Genomic DNA, 22,655 nt, shown 5'->3' with positions numbered 1-22,655 from the left:
CTGTGACGGGCCCCGCTGATGCGGTAAGAGGGATGGTCTCAGCTGTGACACCTACTGCTGTGCTAGTTGCAGCTGTCTCAGATGTGGCTGCCCGACTAGCTGTAGCCAAGATGGTGGTTCCCGCTGCAGAAACACCTGTTTCTACGGCCGTAGTCATGGTCTCCAATGTCATCGCAGGACCTGTTGCAGGACCTGTCGCCACGGCCGTTGCTCCCGCCGCAGCAGCTTCTGTTGTTACAGCCTCAGCAGCGCTCTCTGACGTTATCCCTGTGGCATCTGTTGTAGCCACGGTGGTGGTTTCCGCTGCAGCAGCTTCTGTTGTTACAGCCTCAGCAGCGGTCTCCGATGTCTTCCCCGTGGAATCTGTTGCAGCCACTGTGGTGGTTTCCGCTGCAGCAGCTTCTGTTACAGCCTCAGTTCCAGTCTCCGATGTCAATGCCGTGGGGTTTCTTGTTGTCACAGTGAAGCTCACTGCAGAAGCGCCTGTTGTTACAGCCTCAGTAGCAGACCCCGATGTCATCTCTGTGGGTTCTGTTGTAGCCACGGTGGTGGTTTCCGCCGCAGCAGCTTCTGTTGTTACAGCCTCACTAGCAATATCCGATGTTATCCCTGTGGGATCTGTTGTAGCCACGGCCGTTGTTCCCGCCGCAGCAGCTTCTGTTGTTACAGCCTCAGCAGCGCTCTCCGATGTTATCACTGTGGGATCTGTTGTGACCTCGGAGGTGGTTTCCAATGCAGCAAACTCTGTTGTTGCGGCCTCAGTAGCGGTCTCCGATGTTATCCCTGTGGGACCTGTTGTAGCCACGGTCGTCGTTCCCGCCGCAACAGCTTCTGTTATTACAGCCTTAGTAGCAGTCTCCGATGTCAATGCCGTGGGTTTTCTTGTTGTCACAGTGGTAGTGCTCATTGCAGAAGCTCCTGTTGTTACAGCCTCAGTAACAGTCTCCGATGTCATCCCCGTGGAATCTGTTGCAGCCACGGTGGTGGTTTCGGCCGGAGAAGCTCCCGTTGTTACAGCCTCAGTAGCAGTCTCCGATGTCATCCCCGTGGAATCTGTTGCAGCCACGGTGGTGGTTTCGGCCGGAGAAGCTCCCGTTGTTACAGCCTCAGTAGCAGTCTCCGATGTCATCCCCGTGGAATCTGTTGCAGCCACGGTGGTGGTTTCGGCCGGAGAAGCTCCCGTTGTTACAGCCTCAGTAGCAGTCTCCGATGCCATCCCTGTGGGATCTGTTTCAGCCACGGTGGTGGTTTCCGCTGCAGCAGCTTCTGTTGTTACAGCCTCAGTAGCAGTCTCCGATGTCATCCCCGTGGAATCTGTTGCAGCCACGGTGGTGGTTTCGGCCGGAGAAGCTCCCGTTGTTACAGCCTCAGTAGCAGTCTCCGATGCCATCCCTGTGGGATCTGTTTCAGACACGGTGGTGGTTTCCGCTGCAGCAGCTCCTGTTGTTACAGCCTCAGCAGCGCTCTCCGATGTCATCCCCGTGGAATCTGTTGCAGCCACGGGAGTGGTTTGGGCCGGAGAAGCTCCTGTTGTTACAGCCTCAGTAGCAGTCTCCGATGTCACCCCCGTGGAATCTGTTGCAGCCACGGTGGTGGTTTCGGCCGGAGAAGCTCCCGTTGTTACAGCCTCAGTAGCAGTCTCCGATGTCATCCCCGTGGAATCTGTTGCAGCCACGGTGGTGGTTTCGGCCGGAGAAGCTCCCGTTGTTACAGCCTCAGCAGCGCTCTCCGATGTCATCGCGGCACCTGTTGTGACCTCGGAGGTGGTTCCCGCCTCTGCAGCCCCCAGTGAGCCAGTCGCGGCGGTGCTTGCCATTGTGACAGATTCCGTAGTGCCAGCGGCAGTGGTGGTCCTGGACGTGACTGTGGGGCCAGCGGTAACCGCATTTGTAATTTCAGTTGCAATAGGTCCCTCCGAGCCAGTGGAAATATTCATTTCAGATGTTAGTGCACTGTCTGTTGTAGGCACCGAGTCCATCCGAGGCGTCACAGGCACTGTTGTATCAGTGGCAGTGGCCATTTCAGTTGTAGCAGGTCCCATTGTGCTAACAGCAGTGGTGACTTCAGAAGTTGCTGCGGACCCCGTCGTATGGACGGTAGTGGTCTCAACCATGACAGGTCCTGCCGTACCGGCAACTGTGGCGATCTGAGATGTGACTGCAGGGCCTGCTGTGGTGGTTACGTATAAAATGGACCCTGTTGTGGCAGCACCAGCTGTGGTTCCAGTTGAAATAGGTCCCATCGTGCCGGCAGTGAGCGTGCTCGCGGGAGTTGTAGGAACGACTGTAGTCACGGTAGTTGTCCTATCTGTAGCAAGCGTTATAGCGCCTGCATCAGCTGTAGTACCAGTTGGAACAGGTCCGGATATGTCGGCAGGAGTGGTCGTCTCATGCGATGCTGTCGGTCCTGTGCTAGCCGCTGCAGTTGTGCCAGCTGAAGCAGACCCTGTGGTGTCAGGAGCATCCGTAATCACAGTTGTGAGAGGTCCCGTTACGCCAGTAGCAGCAGCAGCAGATGAGGCAGCAGAACTCGTCGTGCTGATGATGGTTGTGTTTACGGACGGAGGTGCCGTCGGAGAGGGCGCCACGGGAACAACCTCAGTATTTGGATCCGCTGTTGCTGTCGTCCCTGCAACGCATGGTTCCATCAGATACATGTTGTATCTGGATGCGCGCGGAAGCAAGTGCACGGTCACGACAATATCCAACTCCGTGCAACTACTGCGCATTTTGAAATACTAGCCGTTTCCCCGAAGGCTGATTTGGATAATTTGCTACCAAGCGCCTCGGAATATTAGCTGAATCTGTTTTGATAAGTTGCTTCCACAGATCATATGTGACAAACGTGAAATACTACATAAAAATATGACTTTTCGGCGCACCTCCACGATTTACTCGTTATTTACAATCCTGGAAACACCGGACTTTGGATGACGAATGCCTGAAGCTTGACAAAGCCCATAAGTCTGATTATCAATCCTCAACTACGTTTTTTTAAGCCAACAGTTTGTCAGAATGGGAAAGGGAGGATTTTGCACGTGATCTCTACGCAAGTAAAATAAAAGACACTGAACGTAAACTTGATGTTATGTAAACATGCATGGCTACAAGCTGCAAACTGTTATGACTTGCAGAAGTTAAAGATATTTTGGATGATAACGACCACGTGAGCGCACATGACAAGGGATTGCGCAGCCATTCGCATTGCCAGAAATAAGAGAAATGTGCTGAGTGAAAGTGAGCTCTGTAGAAAGCAGAGAGTTCCCCTGATCAAAATCGCACAATACAGATGGTTTTGCTATTAATCCAGATTAATTGTTCAACGCGCCATGGTCTTAAACATGGTCACAGACATATGGTTATATTGGATATAGCTTAAGTTGTAACCTTCCCAATCAGGTTTAATCTTTTTCAATTCTGATTTTCCAAAACACGCTGCATTACATGGCGCTTTAAAAGCGAAAGATATTTGGCGGGTGGTCGCTTGTACCTACAAATCATGCGTGTGTAATAATTGTACCTTTGTTATGATAAGCGGGACCTTGCTTTTCTTTTCTTTTTATAACGTTATGTTGCGGGGGGCCTGATAGCCGAATTGTTAACGCCTTGGTCTCCTATGTGGGGGGTCCGGGTTTCAGTTCAGGTGTTTCCGTTGTCCCTGAGCGCTGATATGACCTCCGCAGTCGCTGGCGCTCCATACAAGGACGCATGACGACATGTGCAGCGCCCCCCCCCCCCCGAAAAATACTTATATTGGTAGGAAAGACGCAGTAATTCGCTTGCAATCCACCAAATGTGATGGGCCATCGAGGAATACACGAAATAATTCTCATTATTCTAGCTCCCCGAGACGTTCCAGGCAAACCAACCATTCAAAGTCGCCTCAAGGAACATTCACTTCCGCTGAAAAGATATGGGACCTTGGATTTGAAGATGGGGGTTAAAGAAATGTTTTTTTATATTCCACACGTTCTCTTTCCCATATTTTTATGTGCATTCACTCACATAAGACGTCTAATGGATGTCTGCGAAAGCGGACCAATAGCAAATTACGTCTCGTTAAGGACTGCTACATCCGGGCAGATAAAGCGCACGAGTAAAGGAGCTTTTAAAACACGGATTTCATCGCGCAACAAAACCAGTGTCCTCATCTGCCCTCCGACCATTGCTTCTCTGGGTCGCCGAGCTCCGGCTAGCACGTGGGTCATGGGTCCACTGGACCAAGTCAGTGACAAATGAGAAGAAGGAGACCAATCGCTACCGCGGAGATCAGGCCATTTGTGGCCAAAGTTTGTGATACAGATGTACCCAATATCGCAGTGGAGCTGATGCCCGCGTTTTCTGAACTGGTCACCGGCGCAACCATAAGTCTGCTGACAGCCATCAGTCACCGATGTGAGGTTGAGGCTGTGGGCAGCTGTCGGTCATCGGTCACGAAAGGCGTTGTTTCGAGAACTTTATCAAGTTCGGCACCCGTGCTATCTGTTGGCGAGATGGGACAGCGCACTTTTGATGGCATTAAATGTTGCTTTCGAGTCTCCAGCTGATGTCAGCGCACCGGGCATGGTCTCTGTACTACAACTGCTGTATTGGCGTTGGACGTTTTTGCTGTTGTATCGCCAGCACTTGTGGTGGTATCATTGGGTCTTGGAATATCCTCAACTGTTGCAGCGCCATCAGATATTGATGTGACGTCCAGCTGTTGCAGTGTCATCACCCCTTGTTTCTGTGTTACTGCCAGCTACGGCAATACCATCACGTTATTTCTGTTCCCAAACATGTTGTGGCGCCAGATGTTGCACCTGCGGTCTTCCATGTCGTGCTGCTCTACTGAAATAGCCGGACGTGAGATGTTAAGTGCTATCCCTTGACGTTGCCCAGTGCGCCGAGAGGTGCTGCCACTGCTGCAGACTAGTCAGATGTTACTCTTCTCGTGCTTCCAGCTCGTGAAGTGATGCGCCGCTACAGTGCCCCGCTGGTGGCAGCGGCGGTACCTACACCAAGCATCCAACTGCTGTGCTGATTGCCTGCGCTGGTAGCAGCAGTGCTGCCTGCACCAGGCATCCAATTGCGGCGCTGATAGTCTGCGCTGGTAGGAGCGGTGTTGCCTGCACCAAGCATCCAACTGCTGTGCTGATAGTCTGCGCTGATAGCAGCGGTGGTACTTGCACCAGGCATCCAACTGCGGTGCTGATAGTCACAGTCGAGTGGCATGCCGTTTCAGCCGCGCCTCTGGCTGTTTGAGTGGGGTTAGATCTTGAATCTGTAGTGACGGCTGTCGTGAAAAAATAGACCCGGACATACCAAGGGATGCTGTCTACAGCAACGTTTGATCACATAATATGATGAAACGTTAGACCCGTGCTGCCACCGCGTTTTGTGGTGAAGGCAGAAGTTGTGTCTGCGACAACTTTAACTGTTGTGTTGGGATCGGACATCAGCCCTGTGCGACCATCAGCAGTTGTGGTTTTGACATCTCTCACTGATAAAGAATTGGCCGATGGAAGTGGTAAAATGACTGCGGAAGCCAGCCCTGTACCATAGATATTGTTGCTTACTACGATGGGATAAAACAAGGAACGTACGTCACTTTCAGCTATGGTGAGATATAATTTTGACCGTGTAATGAAACTGTTGTTGTAGGGATGTTGTTGTAGGGGATGAGGCATCAGCAGAAGTTTTAAATGTCAGTACAAATTCCGATGTACCTGCGGTGTCGGTCCTAGTTGCAACAGGTTCTGTTGTGCCTGCAGTACTGGCATCAGATGTGGCTGCAGGGCTTGTCGCTGCGACAGTCCCAGCTGCAACCGGTCCTGTACTGGCCGCAACAGGGGCCTCAGATGCAGTCACAGAGCCTAATGTAGCTGCTGCGGTGGTCTCAGTTGCTGTTGATTCTGTTGTCACCGAGGTGGCGCCCTTAGATGTGGCCGCAGTACTTGTGGTGACACTGGTGAGCTCGCGTGCGGCAGGTTCGGTGGCAGGACTTGCCACCTCCACCGCAGTAGTCCCGGTTGAGACCGGTTCTGTTATGCCCACAACAGTCGTCGCAGATGTGGCGGCAGGACTATTTGCTGCCAATGTGGGGGTCCCGGTAGCGATAGCTTCTGTTGTGGTTCCAGCAGTGACCAGCAGTGTTGTCGCTGATGGGACCTCAGCTGATGGAGTCCCAGTTGCGAAGAGGCGTGTTGTGCCCAACGTATTGGTCTCAGATGTGGCTACAGAACTTGTGGTATCTGCACCGGCAGTACCAGTTAAAGCTTGTTCCGGGATGTCTACATCAGTCATCTCAGATGTGCTTATATGGACGACGGTGGCCGCTGAACTGGTCGCAGTTTCCACATGTTTGGTTGTGCCTACGGTAGTAGTCTCATATGTGGTTGCTGGACTTGCTGTCGCCAGTTTGGTAGATCCAGTCAGCGCACGCCCGTTTGTGCTCACGGAAGAAATCTCTGATGTGGTCAATGGTTCTAGCGCAGCCACAGTGGTAGTCCCGGTTGTAGAAAGCTCGGTAGTTGTCACAGCAGTGCTCTCAGATAAGGTTACAGGGCTTGTTGTAGCCGTGGAGGTGCCAGTTGCAGCAAGTTCCACTGCATTTGCTGTGGCAGTATCAGAGATGGTTTCAGGGTTTGTAGCATTTGTGGCAGTGACAGTTTCAGTAGGCTCAGATGTGCCCACAGTGGTAGTAACAGAGCTTGCTACAGGATTTGTGGTGACCACTGTCGTAATCTCAGCGGATACAGGTACATTTGTGCCCACAGTGGTCCCATTAGACGTGGCCACAGGACTTGCGGTGGCGGCAACACTTCCACTCGCAACAGGTTCCGTAGTTTCCAAAGCTGTGGTCTCAAGTGTTCCCAAAGAATTTGAGGCAGTCACTATGGTCGTGCCAGTTGCAAGAGGCCCTGTTGTATCCGAAGTTGTGGTCTCAGACGATTCCACAGTAGTGGTGGCAATCTTCATTGTCACAGATTCGGTTGTGCCCGCAGTCGTGATCTCAGATGTACCCGCCGGATTTGCGGTGACAGTGGTGGTACTCCCAGTTGTAGTGGACTCAATTGCGCCCGTGGTCGTGATCTCAGATGTGTCCGCTGGAAGTTCCGTGGCAGTGGTGGTGCTCTTAGTTACAGTAGGTTCAGTTGCGCCCGTGGTCGTGATCTCAGATGTCCCCGCTGAACTTGCTGTGGCAGTGGTGGCGCTCCCAACTGTAGTGGACTCAGTTGCGCTCACACTTGGGATCTCAGATGTACCCGCTGGACTTGCTGTGGTAGTGATGGTACTCCCAGCTGTGGTGGGCTCAGCTGCGTCCGTAGTCGTAATCCCAGATGTACCCGCTGGACTTGCTGTGGCAGTTGTAGTACTCCCAGCTGTAGTGGGCTCAGCTGCGCCCGTGGTCGTAATCTCAGATGTACCCGCTGGACTTGCTGTGGCAGTTGTGGTACTCCCAGCTGTAGCGGGCTCAGCTGCGCCCGTGATCGTAATCCCAGATGCACCCGCTGGACTTACTGTGGCAGTTGTGGTACTTCCAGCTGTAGTGGGCTCAGCTGCGCCCGTGGTCGCAATCTCAGATGTGCCGGCTGGACTTGCTGTGGCAGCAGTGGCATCTTCAGTCGTCGCAAACGGTTCAGTAATTCCCGGATTAATGGTCTCAGATAAAGCTACAGCACTTACTGTAGCAACAGTAGAGGTACCAGCTGCAGCAGGCTCTGTCGTATGCGCAGCAGTGGCCACAGACGGAACAGATTCAGTTAAGACCACAGTAGTTCTCTCGGATATGGCTACGGAGCTTGCCGTAGCCGTGATGGCAGCCTCGGCTGCGACATGTTCTGTGGTGCTCACGGCAGCGGCATTAGAGCTTGCTTCAGGACTTGTAGCTGCTGCGGTGGCACCAGGTTCAGTGGGTTCAGTTGTGCTTACAGTGGCGGTGCCAGGTACTGGTGTAACCTCAGAAGTGGTATCAGTTAGAACAGGCTCAGTTGTGCTTACAGTGGCGGTGCCAGGTACTGGTGTAACCTCAGAAGTGGTATCAGTTAGAACAGGTTCAGTTGTGCTTACAGTGGCGGTGTCAGGTACTAGTGTAGCCTCAGAAGTGGTATCAGTTAGAACAGGCTCAGTTGTGCTCTCAGTGGTGGCCTCAGTTACAGCTACAGAACTTGTGACGGCGTTGTCACCTCCAGCCGTAACATACTTCGTGCTGTGCACAGCAGTGGTCTCAAATGTTCCCAAGGGAATGGATGCAGCCGTTGTTGTAGTCCCAGTTATAAGAGGTTCTGTTGTGTACGGAACTGTGGTTTTAGCTAATGTTACCGAAAGCATTGTGCCTGTACTAATCTCACTTTCCGCAGCTTTTGTGGTGCCTAAGATAATGGTATCGGACGTCGATACAAAATTATTTGTGGATGCAATCATGGTCTCAGATGTGAAGGTGGCGTCTAATGGTGTATCCCCCGTGGTGCTACCAGAATTTGTGGTTTCACTATGCAGCCTTGATACCGGGCTTCCTGTTATTGTGGGGTGGGCAGACGTTGCACCTGTAGTACTACTGGCTATTGTTGTGGAATCTGAGCTGGAGCCTAACGTGTCATCAACTCGCGCGGGATCAGACGTTGCCCATATGCTGTTCCCACCTGTTGTTACGGTCGTGCTTACAGTTGTGAAATGAGAGGTCGTTGCAGGAATCGTTATACCTGTTGAGTCGGTCCCAGTTGCACCAGCTCCTGTTGTGCCCACAGCAGCGGTATCAGATGTGGATGCAGGTCCTGTTTCTGTCGCGGTGGTTTCGGTTGCAGCGTGCTCTGTGCTACCCACAGTAGTGGTCTCAGACAGGGCTACAACACTTGTCTTGTCCGGCACGGTAGTTCCAGTTGCGACTGGTGCAGAAGCGGTCGCAGTAGAAGTCTCAGAAGTGATTGCAGGCATCGTTTGGGTCGAGGAAGACGTCGTAGTTTCAACAGGTTCTGTTGTTCCCACAGAAGGGTTTTCAGAGGCTGCAACAGAATGCATTGTCTCCACTGTGGTTGTCCTTGTTGAAACTGGCTCTGTCGCATCTTCAGTAGTAGCATCGGATGTGGCGACAGGGCTCGTTACAATCACAGTGGTAGTCCAGTTTGCAACAGATCCCATTGCTCTCTCAGTGGTGGCCTCAGATACGGTTGCAGGACTTGTTGCCGAAGTAGTGCTCTGAGCTGCAGCTGCCTCTGTAGGCCCCTCAGCAGTGGTCTCAGATATTGTTGCGGGTCTTTCTCCAGCAGTGGTCGTGGTCCACGCTGCAGCAAGCTCTGTCGTTTTTGCAATTGCGGCACGAGGGCTGGATGCGAGACTTGTTGTGACCGCTACGGTAGCATTAGTTTCCACATCTTCAGTTATGCCCCCAGCAGCAGTCTCAGAGCTGACTTCAGGAACTGGTGTAGCCCCAGTTACAGTCTCAGCTGTGCCTACAGTAGTGGTCTCAGAAATGGCCACAGGACTTGTCGTACCGATGGTGATACTTTCAGATGTAACAGAACCCGCATTGTTCACAGCAGTAGTTTCAAATGTGGCCAAAGGACTCGACGCATCCGCTGTGCTAGTCCCACCTGCAGTATGTCCCGTGGGGGACCCAGTTGCATTAGGCTCTGTTGAGCCAACAGCAGTGGTCTCATATGAGGCTACTGATCCCCTTGTAGTCAGAAATGTGGCTTCAGCTCCAACAGGTGGTGTTGTGTCAACAACAGTGGTCACAGATGAGGCTGCAAGACTTGTTGCCCCAGCAGAAATCCCAGCTGAAACCTGGCCTGTTGTACCAACAGTCGTAGTCACAGGTGTAGCTGCAGGACTTGTTGCCTCAGCGGTGGTCCCAGCCGAAACCTGGCCTGTTGTACCCACAGTCGTAGTCACAGGTGTAGCTGCAGGACTTGTTGCCTCATCAGTGGTCCCAGCCAAAACCTGGCCTGTTGTACCCACAGCAGTAGTCTTAGGTGTAGCTGCAGCACTTGTTGCCCCAGCGGTAGTCTCAGCCGAAACCTGGCCTGTTGTGCTCACACCAGTGGTCTCAGGTGTAGCTGCAGGACTTGCTGCCTCAGCGGTGGTCCCAGCCGAAACCTGGCCTGTTGTAACAACAGCAGAAGTCTCAGGTGTAGCTGCAGGATTTGTTGCCACACCAGTTGTCCCAGCCGAAACCGGGCCTGTTGTACCCACAGCAGTAGTCACAGGTGTAGCTGCAGGACTTGTTGCCTCAGCACTAGTCCCAGCCGAAACCTGACCTGTTGTACCCACAGCGGTGGTTACAGGTGTAGCCTCAGGGCTTGTCCCAACAGTAGTCCCAGCCGAAACCTGGCCTGTTGTACCCACAACAGTGGTCTCAGGTGTAGCTGCATAACTTGTTGCCTCAGCGGTAGTCCCAGCCGAAACCTGGCCTGTTGTACCCACAACAGTGGTCTCAGGTGTAGCTGCATAACTTGTTGCCTCAGCGGTAGTCCCAGCCGAAACCTGGCCTGTTGTGCTCACACCAGTGGTCTCAGGTGTAGCTGCAGCACTTGTTGCCCAAGCAGCAGTCCCAGCCGAAACCTGGCTTGTTGTACCAACAGCAGAAGTCTCAGGTGTAGCTGCAGGATTTGTTGCCACACCAGTTGTCCCAGCCGAAACCGGGCCTGTTGTACCCACAGCAGTAGTCACAGGTGTAGCTGCAGGACTTGTTGCCTCAGCACTAGTCCCAGCCGAAACCTGACCTGTTGTACCCACAGCGGTGGTTACAGGTGTAGCCCCAGGGCTTGTTGTCCCAACAGTAGTCCCGGCCGAAACCTGGCCTGTTGTACTCGCAGCCGTAGTCACAGGTGTAGCTGCAGGACTTGTTGCCTCAGCAGTGGTCCCAGCCGAAACCTGGCCTGTTGTACCAACAGCAGAAGTCACAGGTGTAGCTGCGGGATTTGTTGCCTCAGCAGTGGTCTCAGCCGAAACCTGGCCTGTTGTAACAACAGCAGCTGTTACAGGTGTAGCTGCAAGACTTGTTGCCCCAGCCGTAGTTCCAGCAGAAACCTCGCCTGTTGTACCCACAGCAGAAGTCACAGGTGTAGCTGCAGGACTTGTTGCCTCAGCACTAGTCCCAGCCGAAACCTGGCCTGTTGTACCCACAGCAGTGGTTACAGGTGTAGCTTCAGGGCTTGTTGTCCCAACAGTAGTCCCAGCTGAAACCTGGCCTGTTGTACCAACAGCAGTGGTCACAGGTGTAGCTGCAGAACTTGTTTGAGCTTTTGTAGTAGTGGTATCCACAGAAACTGATCCAGTTGTGCGCAGAGTAATAGCCTCAGAGGTGTTGACAGGAGCCGTTGAAGCTTCGGTTGTGGTACCGACTGCAGCAGTTCCTGTAGTGCTCAGAGTGGTGGACTCAGATGTGGCTGCAATGTCCTTTGCAACCGTGGTGATGCTCGCAGTTGAAACGAGTTCTGTGACATCGACAGCAGTAGTCTCAGATGTGGGTGCGAGACTTGTTGTTGCTGCTGTGCTTGTCCTGGTTGTAACAGGTTCTTCCGTGCCCATGGTGGTAGTCTCAGACATGGCCACGGAACTTGTTAAGTCCGCTGTTCTAGTCCCAGTTGTAACCGTTTCTGTTTCGTCCATATCAGCGGTTTCAGCTGTTTCTAGAGGACTTATTGCTGCTGTGGTGGTGCCAGTTGTAGCAGGTTCTGTTGTACCCACGGCCACAAGACTTGATAATGTTGCAGTGGCAGTTTCAGCTGGTACAGGTTCGGATGCATCCACAGTACTGGCCTCCGTTGTGGCAGCAGGACTTGTAGCCTCAATGGCATTCCCAGTTGTAACAGGTTCTACTGGGCTCATAGAAGTCGTCTCATGCGAGGTAACAGGCCTTGTCGTTGCGGTTGTGATTCCAGTCGTAACAGACCCTGTTGCGCCCATATTAGTGGTCCCATACACTGCATCAGGACTTGTTCCTGCAGCCGAAGTCCAATTTGGAGCTTGTTCTGTGGTTCCTACAGAAGTGATCTCGGATGTAATTACGGGCCCTGCTCCAGCATTGGTAGAAGTTGCAGTTACAGCAGGCGTTGTTGTACCAACAGTGGGGGTCTCGGATGTGGTAACACGACTCAGTGTAGCAGCGGTGGTACTTCCAGTTACAGCAGTTTCGCTTGTATCCCCAGTAGATGCATCGGGTATTGTTGTAAGACCTGTCATCATAACGGTGATAGTCTCTCCCGTAACAGATGCCACTGTATCAACGGCAACAGCATCAGTCGTTGCGGGCTCAGTTGTAACTACAGCAACGGTCTCAGAGCTGACAACAGAGCTTATTGTTGCTCCTGTGGATGTCCCAGCTGCAACAGATTCTGTTGTGGTCACAGAAGTGGCTTCAGAGCTGGCTATGAGAGTTGTTGTTGCTGCTGTGGTGGTCCCAGTTGCACCACTATCTGCTGAACCAACAGCAGTGGTGTCAGATGAGGCGGCAGGACCGGTAGTAGTTGACGTGCTTATGGCGGTTGTATTCACGGACGCAGGCGCCGTCGGAGAGGGCGTCACGGGAACGATCTCAGTGTTCAGCTCCGCTGATGCTGTCGTTCCTGCAATACACGGTTCACTCAGGCCTGTGTCGTCATTGGTATATATGCACTGAGATGCTCAAAATCACCATCATGTTCAACGAAGCGTCTATAATTCATTTTGATCAACTATATCACAATAAGTGTATTGGTGTTTTAATGTATTTTATGCATGGTCTCTAAAGGCGGACGTCGCATCTTTGATTCAGTTTGCACTCAGTTCATAAATCTGGTGAGCAGACCGAAGCATTTTGCCAGTAGAGAAGGACCATTCCGTCCCGGCATGTAGGCGTTGAATATAACGATGATGACGGGAGGGAGCAAGATGGCGCATGATTGCAGTTTCCATTCCCAAACATGTTCGGTTGGACAACTCTTATTAGTTCAGGTCCAGTAACAGAATGTTTTTATTGTTATTATTGCAGTGCCTGAAAACAAGCTGCAAGTGGATTTCACTCTAAAACATAATGTAAAAATAGTCTAGCGATCACGTTTCCACGTTGCCACCTATGTAACCACCTATGCCAATCCCAGTGTAGATATTCTGATGTTCATTAACATCTTAAGAAGATCCGTACCACGCATTGCTTTTTCAAGATAGCATCGCTGGGATTAAGATTCAAATTAAGCAAGAAATGTGACCCCCATGCACAAAATTAGTTGTTTTAAGTGCCGTGTGAGATCTTTATAGAGGTAAGATGAAGTGCTGTAAACATATAATGTAATGCATTACAAAGAAACGTAGATGCTGCGAGCAGGCGCGCGGAATCCAAATGTTTACTGCAAAGTCGTGGAAATATATTGCAAGGACGGCACTCTTCGACATCAATGCTCTTTCTAAGCATTGTTTGTTGAAAGCCATAAGCTCACCAGCCTATTAAGGCAATGCTGTTGAAACGACAGCGATATGTTATTGGACCACGCTACGCTATAGCGCGCCCTGCCCGTTTCAGCCACGAGGTAATTCTCATCTGAAATCCAGTCCTGGAATGTGACGCCATTGAGATATTTGGTGGTCCTCTGAGACGCAGCACGCTTGCGAGGTCTTATCGCAAGCATGTCGCGAGCGCTGCACATTGTTTGCCATTTTCAGGCACCACCTTGTTTAATCGTAGGCTCTAGTGACGTCACAGAGGAGACACTTCTGAGATCGGGACGGTTTTTTCTTCTTACGTGCGGCATTGTTTGAGCTTGGCTCGCTTGGCCAGCGCTCGTTTGTTGCAGAAACTTTTACAGAAACAGCATCCCCATATTATAAAATAATGGTAATTTATGTCAGAAAAGTTGGCTTCAAGGCAAATGAGGAGAAAATCGGACCACCGGAATCTGATCGGCTTGCAGCAAACAAGCGTATGTCATCACCATCACCGTTCCAGCAATGCCAGTAAAATTGCCAATGGTGATGTCGAATGACATGATGCAATTTATACCTGGATATTCCACCGGACTGTGACTTGTTTTCAAAAATTATCCATAGTATGGTCACCATAAAAAATCGAGGACCATTTGCGTAGTTCCCGCCGCACACAATAACCATTTCACAAGGGGTTTCCGTTCTGCACATGCACTGACGTAGCACATTGGCAAACATTATGGCCAGCACTGGGCCAGTTCATTTTAGTGATTGAGTCATAAAACCGCAAGGCCCGCATCCCAGGTTTTTTTTAGAAAAATAACGCAAACGGTACCCCAAACACATCTTGTTTGTTTATGGCTATGAAAGTTAGGTTTAAAGGTGTCTTTCCCGTCCTCGCATTGCTCACCGCCTCCCTACCCTTTTTCTTAATTACCCCGTTTCTAGAGAAATAATATCGCTGGATGGAATGACAGTTGCTATCCTATAACGCCACCGACCAGCCTGCTCTTTTTTGTAAGAATATGTGCGATTAGCTGAACCACGTTTGGAATATTTACCACACCTGATGTTGAAAATCTAATTCTACTGCAAATTCGTCAAAACAGAAACTTGTCAAGATGGGCACGACTTATTTGATCCAAGGAATGAAACAAATGTGTTGTAGTTTTGTTTAAACAAACCTATTCGTGATGTACTTTCTGTTGTATGCTCGTGTGCAACAGTCGTTTTGTGTCATACATACTTGTAGATACGAGCGCAGTGGATTCTTCCGAGGTGGGCACAGAGTAAGGTACATACTCAGATGTTCTTTCCACGGTGGACAAACTGGTGGATACAGGTCCGGTTATGTCTTCGGAGCTGGCCAAAGTGGTAAGTACAGGGGCCATCGTCCCTTCTGTGGCGGCCTCAGGTGAAAACACGGGGACAGTTGTACTTTCTGAGGTGTTCTCAGTTGCAAATACAGGCCAGTTTGAGTTTTGAGAGGTGGTTGCAGTGGTAGACATAGCTGCAGTTGACCCTTCTGAGGAGGCCTCACTTCTCAGCACAGATACAGTTATCTCTTCTGGGGTTTCCACGATAGTAGACGCTGGTGAAGTAGTGCCCTCTAAGGCGGCCGGCGTTGTGGATGCTGCGGCCGCTGTCTCTTCTGATGTAACCACAGTGGTAGATGCCGGTGCAGCAGTGGCTTCTGAACTGATTCTACTGGAAGATCCGTGTACAGTGGTATCTTCTGAAATGTCCGCAGTAGTAGATATAATTACATTTGTCGCTTCTGAGGTAGGCTCACGTGTAGAAGCAACGTCAGTTGTAGATGCAGGTAAAGTTGCACTCTCCGATGTGAGCAAACTATTAGATGCATCAACACTTGTTTCATCCCATGCTGCCACAGTTGTAGACACAGGCACAGCCGGGGAGTTGGATGTGACCTCCGCGGTAGATGCAGGCAGAGCTGCGCTCTCTAAGGTGGTCACAGGAAAAGATACTGGCGCAGTCGTGCCTTCCGAGACGGTCTCAGCTGCAGACCCAGGTACAAACAGGTCTTCTTTGGTGACCTCAGAGGCAGATGAAGATACAGTTGTAGTGTTAAATGTGGCCAAGGTGGCCAATGCAGGCACAGTTGTTCCTTCCGAAGAGACCTTTGCTGTAGTTACGGATCCAGTTGTGGTGCCGACATCTGTAGACACAGGCACAACTGTGCCTGCTGAGATAGCCTTAGATGTAGATATGGACGTGGATGTTTCTTCTGAGGGGAATTCAGTGGCAGATACAGGGACAGATGTTCCTTCTGGGTTGACTACAATGGCAGACTCAGAGGCACTTGTCCGTTCTTGGTTGGCGGCAGTGGTGGACACAGGCATAATGGTGCCCTCTGAGCTCATCGGAAAGGTAGCCACAGGCTCAGTAGTGTCTGCCGATGTCACTACTGCTGTCGTTGACCAAGGCCCATTCGTAGTTGTGGCGGCCACACTTGTGGACACACCTCCAGTTGCGCCTTTTGAGGTGCCGTCAGTTGGGGATGCAGATGCAGCAGTGCCATTTACGGTCACCGCAGTGGTGGACTCAGGTACACTCAGCCCCTCTGAGGTGGTTACAGCGCTAGTTGCATGGGCAGTTGACTCCTCTGAAATGGTCTGATTTGTAGATGCAGGTGTAGTTGTTCCCTCGGATGTCACTTTAGTGATCGCTACGGATAAGGACGTCCCTTCTGACGTGACCCCAGCAGTAGATGTTGGCGCAGATGATGTCCCTTCTGAGTCTGCCACCATGGTAGACGCGGGAACCGTTGCGCTTCCTGACGTGGTCACGGTGGTAGACGCAGGCGTCGCTGTCTCTTTTGATGCTACCATATCGGTAGAGAGTGATACAGCTGTTACTTCTGAACTAGCTCTAGTGGTCGACACGCTCACAGTAGCGACTCCTGAAATGGTAGCAGTGGTTGATGCGGATGCAGTTGTCGCGTCTGAGGTGGGGTCACTTGTAGATACAATGTTTGTTGCAGATGCAGGTAAACTTGTACTCTCCAAGCTTATCAAACTGGTAGATACACCAATAGTTGTTCCATCCGATGCTGCCACAGTGGTAGATACAGGTAGAGCCGCGGGGTCGGATGTGACCTTCGCGGTGGATGCAGGTAGAGCTGTGCCTTCCGAGGTGGTCGCAGTGGTAGATACAGGTACAGCCGCGGGGTGGGATGTGACCTTCGCGGTGGATGCAGGTAGAGCTGTGCCTTCTGAGGTGGTCGCAGTGGTAGATACAGGTACAGCCGCGGGGTCGGATGTGACCTTCGCGGTGGATGCAGGTAGAGTTGTGCCTTCTGAGGTGGTCGCAGTGGTAGATACAGGTACAGCCGCGGGGTCGGGTGTGACCTTCGCGGTGGATGCAGGTAGAGCTGTGCCTTCTGAGGTGGTTGCAGTGGTAGATACAGGTACAGCCGCGGGGTCGGGTGTGACCTTCGCGGTGGATGCAGGTAGAGTTGTGCCTTCTGAGGTGGTCGCAGTGGTAGATACAGGTACAGCCGCGGGGTCGGATGTGACCTTCGCGGTGGATGCAGGTAGAGTTGTGCCTTCTGAGGTGGTCGCAGTGGTAGATACAGGTACTGCCGCGGGGTCGGGTGTGACCTTCGCGGTGGATGCAGGTAGAGCTGTGCCTTCTGAGGTGGTTGCAGTGGTAGATGCAGGTACAGCCGCGGGGTCGGATGTGACCTTCGCGGTGGATGCAGGTAGAGCTGTGCTTTCTGCGGTGGTCGCAGTGGTAGATACAGGCACAGCCGCGGGGTCGGATTTGACCTCTGCGGTCGATGCAGGCAGAGCTGTGCCTTTTGAAGTGGTCATAGTGGTAGATAAAGGTGCAGTTATGGTTTTCGTGGTGACCTCAAAGGTAGATGAAGATGCAGTTGCGGAGTTTGAGGTGGCAGCAGTGACAAGTACGGGCACAGTTGTTCCTTCCGAGGTGACCTCAGCTGAAGATACGGGTCCGGTCGTGGTGACCACATTTGCGCCTTCTGAGGTGGCTGCAGTGGAAGATAAAGGCAACACAGTGCCTTCTGAGCTTGTCAGAATGGTATATACAGGCAAAGTAGTTGCTATTGAGGTCACCAACGTTGGCGAAGGCCCAGTTGCAGTGGTTGAGGCGACGACACTTGTCCACGCACCTCCAGTTGTACGTTCTGAGGAGGCTTCAGTCAAGAACACAGGTGCACTAGTCCCATCTACGGTCACCACAGTGGAAGAGTCAGGTACAGTCGAGGTGGCCACAGTGGCGTCTACTGAGGTCACCGTTGCTGGCGAACGCCCAGTTGTAGTTGTGGTGACGGCGGTACTTGTCGACACACCTCCAGTTGTGCCTTCTGAGGAGGCTTCAGTCAAGGACACAGGTATAGTAGTCCCATCTGCGGTCACCACAGTGGTAGTGTCAGGTACTTCTGAGGTCACCGTTGTTGGCGAAGGCCCAGTTGTAGTTGGTTTGACGGCGGTACTTGTCGACACACCTCCAGTTGTGCCTCCTGAGGAGGCTTCAACCAAGGACGTAGGTACAGTAGTCCCATCTACGCTCACCACGGTTGTAGAGTCAGGTGCAGGCGCCCTTTCTGAGGTGGACACAGCGGTGGATGCAGTTACAGTTGTCCCTGCTGAATCCGTTTCAGTTATGAACGCGGGCGCAGTTGCTCCCCCTGAAGTGGTTTTAGTGGTCGATCCAGGTAAAGATGACACTTCTGAAGTGGCCTCAGCGGTAGATGCTGACACTGCTGTCCCTTCTGAGGTGACCCCAGTCGTATGCACAGGCATAGTTATCCCTTCTGAGCTTGCCACTGTGGTACGCGCAGTGACAGTGGCGCTTCCTGACGTGGTCATGGTTGTGGATGCAGGCGTCGCTGTCCCTTCTGGTGTTATTGCATCGGTGGAAAATGACACAACTGTTGCTCCTGAGCTGACCCTGGTGGTCGATAAACCTAAAGTGGAAGTTTCCAGAATGGCAACAGTGGTAGATTCAGCTGCAGTTGTCCGCTTTGATGTGGGCTCACTTAAAGATACACCCTCGGTCATAGATGAAGGTGAAGTTGTACCGTGTGAGGTTATCACATTGGTGGATGAAGTACTCATTGTTCCATCCGACGTAGTTGCAGTTGTAGAAACAGTTACAGGCGTGGCTTGTGTGCTAGATGTGGACATGGATGCAGGTCCTTCTGTGCCATCCGAGTTGGCCGCGGGGTCAGGTAAGGGTGCATTTGTTAGTTCTGACGAGACATCGCTTGTAGCTGACAAGGTTGTGCTCCTCTCTGAGGTGACCACAGCGGCTGACACGGAGGTAGTCGCGCCTTCTGTTGGGGCTGCAGTCGTATACGCAGGATCGGTGGTCCTTTCTGAGGTGGTGCCAGCTGCGGACACATGTCCAGTTGTTTCGTCTGACCCAGCCGCATTGGTATTTACAGAAAGAGCTACGCCTTCTGTGGTGACCACAGTGGTGGCTGCCATGGATTCCCCTTCTGAAGTGGCCGCAATTGTCGATACGGATACCGCTGTTCCTTCTGGGGTGGTCACAGTAATAGACGTAGACGCATTTGCCTCTTCTGGGGTCACCTCCGCTGCAGACTCAGAAAGTACCGGCGCATTGGTCCCGTCTGAGAGGGCCTCAGTTGTGAGCAGCGACGCAGTGGTCCCTCCTGAGGAAATCTCCAGTAAATTTTCAGATACGACTGTACCCTGTGAGGTTGTTTCAGCAGCACCGTCACCAGCAACGTCACTTGTAGCTCCTCCCGCTGCTGTACTGTCACCAGTGACGTCACTTGTAACCTCTCCCCCTGCCGTTTCGGCACTAGTAGCTTCATTTCCGACGGAAGTTCCCGCCGTGTTTACGGAGCTGCCGTCTGTTGCTGTTACTGCTCCTGGTGTCGCCGCACTGGTGAAGTGTGCGGTTGTGAAAGCCCCCGTTCCATATGAGTCCGTGTAATCTGGAGATGCCACAGACGTGGAACCGGTTTCATTTGCTGGTGCCGCCCATGTCACGTTTGGCGTCTGCTGCGTCAATGCCGGGCTTGTGGCGGTCAGGACGTCTGGCGAAGCAGCCTCTGCTGTTGTTGCCGCCTCCCCTGAAACGCATGCTTCGATATAGCATATGTCTTCGAAGCGCCGGCCGCTGTGTTTGGAGCTTGAACAGTATGTCGCCAGTTGGTTTCGATGTTTGGCTTGTGGCGATGAGTGTGATTGTGCCAAATGGCTTCATTAGCAGGCTGGCAGTGAGCTTTGGACCATCCTGGTTCCTTGGACAACGCTTTCATGATGTATTGTACTTCTCTGGATGTTTCCATGTCATTTCATGTTTTTGTTTCACATGTCAGGTTTCTTATGTGGCGAAGGCGTCCGGCTGCAGATTAGTTGCACTTCAGAATTGTTTTCACATTGTTAAGTGATAACTGTTCGCTGAAAATGTTTTTTCATGCCAGTAATACGTCTGTCGCTTTGATGAGTGCCTTGAAAGAGGCAAACACATCTCCCGTGCCACAAAGCTTTATCGTGGATATATCAACGGATGTCCAACTGCCATTGTCTTCGGAGGAAATGCGACACCAAGGGTATTAGATGACCAAAATAAGCACCTTTGTCATGCACATTCCGGTCACCTTGTTTGTCTGCACGTCTGTCTGCCTGTCTGTGTGCGCGCATGTTCTAGCCAGACGCATCCAAGACAGCGGCTGGGATTTCCTTGAAATGTCACGCACACCACTGTAACAACCTTTGTGACGGTCCACCGACAAAGTTTACGCTTGTCAAATACCGATGTCGTTCACGGCACTTGAGAGAGGCGTGTTTTGACATTTCGCAGGAAGATATTTGTCGTTTGAGTAGGAGTTTTCGATAGACCAGGCTGTCAAAAAATTGACCGAAAGCTCGAACAATTAGAATATATCGACCCTATACGCGAGGGAGTCCCAATGGGCGCACGAACCAACATCTTCGAAGAAAAATGTTAATAACACACCCTAGAAGTCGCTGAGATCGGAGCCCCTCTTATGAAGCTGAAGATGGTCCTATACAGACGCCTACGGCGCCGGCTCTCTTCGCGCAACCAACCAAGCAAGCAAAGCAGTCACTACTGCATACTACCTGTTTGGAGTCGCGAGTGCGCAGCACAGCATTTCCAGGTATTTTGTACGAGCGATCCATGAGTTTAAGGTATCTTGTAAAGGTTGAGGGTGTGGCCAAAGGAGGGCTGGGGGAGGGGGTCCCATGGTCCCCCTGAGCCGTGAAATTTACACCAGATGCTGACCAAGTACACAAGAGCTCGGTCCAAGTTCGCAGTGGTTGGAAGAAATATCACGCTCGCCTTCCCTCCTGACCCTGAGGAAAGTATGGAGGAAGTTGAAGGGATACCTAGAGTACGCTTTCAGCTCTTGGTAGGAAAAACATATTTTGGCCCGGATTCTATTTACACGAAGCTACTTGCTACTTATCACCTTATTGTCTCAGTCCACACCATGGGACAGATTAGGATTTCATTTGGTGATCCGTCGGATAAGACGTGCTTGTCATGGATCTTCAGCTGTGGCTGGAGGCATTTGGTGATCCGTCGGATAAGACGTGCTTGTCATGGATCTTCAGCTGTGGCTGGAGGCCCGAGTTGTACAGTCACTCTATAACCTTATGACTGTTCACGACCGTTGTAAAAGGAGGCAAACACCTCTTCGCATGTTGTTTCACCCACTAGACGTCTTCACCAACATTTTGATGAACTATTTTATTGCATATTACTGTGTTTTAGAAATCGTGCTGGAAAATGGTGACTACAGATGTCTCAGCATATGCAATGTCAGAAATGACTTGCTTGGTGTAGACAACGTTTTAGCTGTGCATGGAGGCTCGGAACGTCAAACAATTGTGATCGAAAATAATCCGCCGTGATCATGATCGAGGTGAATTAAAAATTTCGCAACCTTTCGTTTCTAGATGTCATTCTTATCGTGACGCAAATGACACTTTTACGTCATTCACCCACACGGCCATTATATATGACCTAGGATGGCCCAAGGCTTAAACCGGCCTATCATAAGCTTCTGGTACTGTGGTTCACGGGCAGCTGGGGCGACAAGGATATGTCAAATATGATTTTTGGATACAAAGCGTCTGAAGCGTATGTTGAGGGATATTGCAAAGTTCAGACTGCCGGGACAATTTTCTCCAGGCATAATGCTCCAATCACGCCGTATCTCGCTCCAAATGCAAAGATAGGGTGTTAGTGCCTCTTTGTCGAGCAAATGGTGTCTAATCGATATCAGCTTGCAGTTGCATATACTCAAGTGAAGGGAACCTTATCGTAAAGAGCTCTTGCATTTACGCTATTTTGTATTTCCATATAACGCCATGAGTTTTATCAGTAGTAAAGCAGCACCACAATAAGAAATCACGTTGCACAACATGAAATCCCGCATAGTTGTCTGATTGCGATAATCAATCGCTGGAACACCCGTGTGAACCTGGCCATTGTTGACATTGGAGGCAATAATACTCAGACGGTGCTAATTTGCATAATTTTAATGGTTGTGACTTCCAAATGTGTTAGGCGTCGGGCCTATGATCACCTTACAGCTCAACTGGATCACAAGACAGGAGACTACGACAAGACCGCGACAGAGGAGCAGTTCCACCAGCATATTGTTCAGAGAGTAAGTAAAACTCAGCAGATTCGGGATGCTCTATCCCTACCATTATGCAATTTCTCACATTTTCCCCACTTTTATTAAAGGACCACCGGCTGCCCATAGCGCAGTTAAACCTTCTCGAAGCCTGGCTGGTTTCCCAATCTTTTTAATCGGGACATCTAATCGGAAGAAGATGATCACTTGGGATGGCCGAACTTCCTGAGTTTGCATAGGGTCTTCTCTGCAGCAGACTGAACTTCCTTTGGATCATCTGAAGCCCTCTTTCGGCAAATGGGTTCTGTTGTTGACCACCTAGGGTCTTCTACGGAGCGGTCTCTCCTGAACGCATTTTGAGCCATTCTTTTGATCTGATCGAATGCTCTGTCTCGGTCAGTTGGAGCCTCATGTCGACATAACGGGGACCTCTTGAAATGTCACGGAGGCAAGCATATGTTTTCCCTATTTGGCAAATGACAATGGAATGGCTGTCTCTTAATCGGCTGTTGCCGCCGCGACATAAATATGTGATGAGAGGTAATAATGTCCTGCGACAAAGAAGTGTGCTGCTGCAGCCGTCCACAGCAATTAGCCGTGCACAATGGGTCTCACCACGTTCTGCTGCCTGCGAGACATTCCTA

The 22,655-nt window shown here is 51.3% G+C and overlaps 2 protein-coding genes across 2 annotated transcripts; both read right to left on the bottom strand.

Moving 5' to 3' along the window:
* Nucleotides 1-468: 468 nt before the first annotated feature.
* Nucleotides 469-3,697, bottom strand: LOC119098029 (uncharacterized). Its single transcript, XM_037220958.1, has 4 exons — nucleotides 3,637-3,697; nucleotides 3,444-3,491; nucleotides 668-783; nucleotides 469-483 (listed from the first exon to the last, which is right to left on the bottom strand). Exons 1-4 carry the CDS (start codon nucleotides 3,695-3,697, stop codon nucleotides 469-471), a joined length of 240 nt encoding a protein of 79 aa, XP_037076853.1.
* A 2,063-nt stretch (nucleotides 3,698-5,760) lies between these two features.
* Nucleotides 5,761-22,650, bottom strand: LOC119098028 (mucin-21-like). Its single transcript, XM_037220957.1, has 6 exons — nucleotides 22,627-22,650; nucleotides 20,923-20,980; nucleotides 8,624-8,761; nucleotides 7,004-7,087; nucleotides 5,904-6,022; nucleotides 5,761-5,817 (listed from the first exon to the last, which is right to left on the bottom strand). The coding sequence occupies exons 1-6, from the start codon at nucleotides 22,648-22,650 to the stop codon at nucleotides 5,761-5,763; spliced, it is 480 nt and encodes a 159-aa protein (XP_037076852.1).
* Nucleotides 22,651-22,655: the final 5 nt, after the last annotated feature.

This window comes from Pollicipes pollicipes, unplaced genomic scaffold (genome assembly GCF_011947565.3).
Source record: "Pollicipes pollicipes isolate AB1234 unplaced genomic scaffold, Ppol_2.1 Scaffold_4740;HRSCAF=5597_pilon_pilon_pilon, whole genome shotgun sequence".
NCBI classification, from domain to species: Eukaryota; Metazoa; Arthropoda; class Thecostraca; order Pollicipedomorpha; family Pollicipedidae; genus Pollicipes; species Pollicipes pollicipes.
The sequence above is the reverse complement of the archived record's forward strand: the minus strand, read 5'-3'. Positions and strand labels throughout refer to the sequence as shown.

Coding starts and splice junctions, on each gene's coding strand:
- LOC119098029 (XM_037220958.1), bottom strand. CDS start 3,697: ATGGAGCGCCAGCGACTGCGGAGGTCATATCAGCGCTCAGGGACAACG. Junction 3,492..3,636: donor GACAACGGAAACACCTGAAC/TGAAACCCGGAC, acceptor CGCATGATTTGT/AGGTACAAGCGACCACCCGC. Junction 784..3,443: donor TTTCGCTTTTAAAGCGCCAT/GTAATGCAGCGT, acceptor CAGGTCCCACAG/GGATAACATCGGAGACCGCT.
- LOC119098028 (XM_037220957.1), bottom strand. CDS start 22,650: ATGTCTCGCAGGCAGCAGAACGTG. Junction 20,981..22,626: donor CTCGCAGGCAGCAGAACGTG/GTGAGACCCATT, acceptor CTCCAGCCACAG/CTGAAGATCCATGACAAGCA. Junction 7,088..8,623: donor AAGCACGACCGTAACAACAG/GTGGGAACAGCA, acceptor CGGAACTTCCAG/CGGACACATCTGAGATCACG.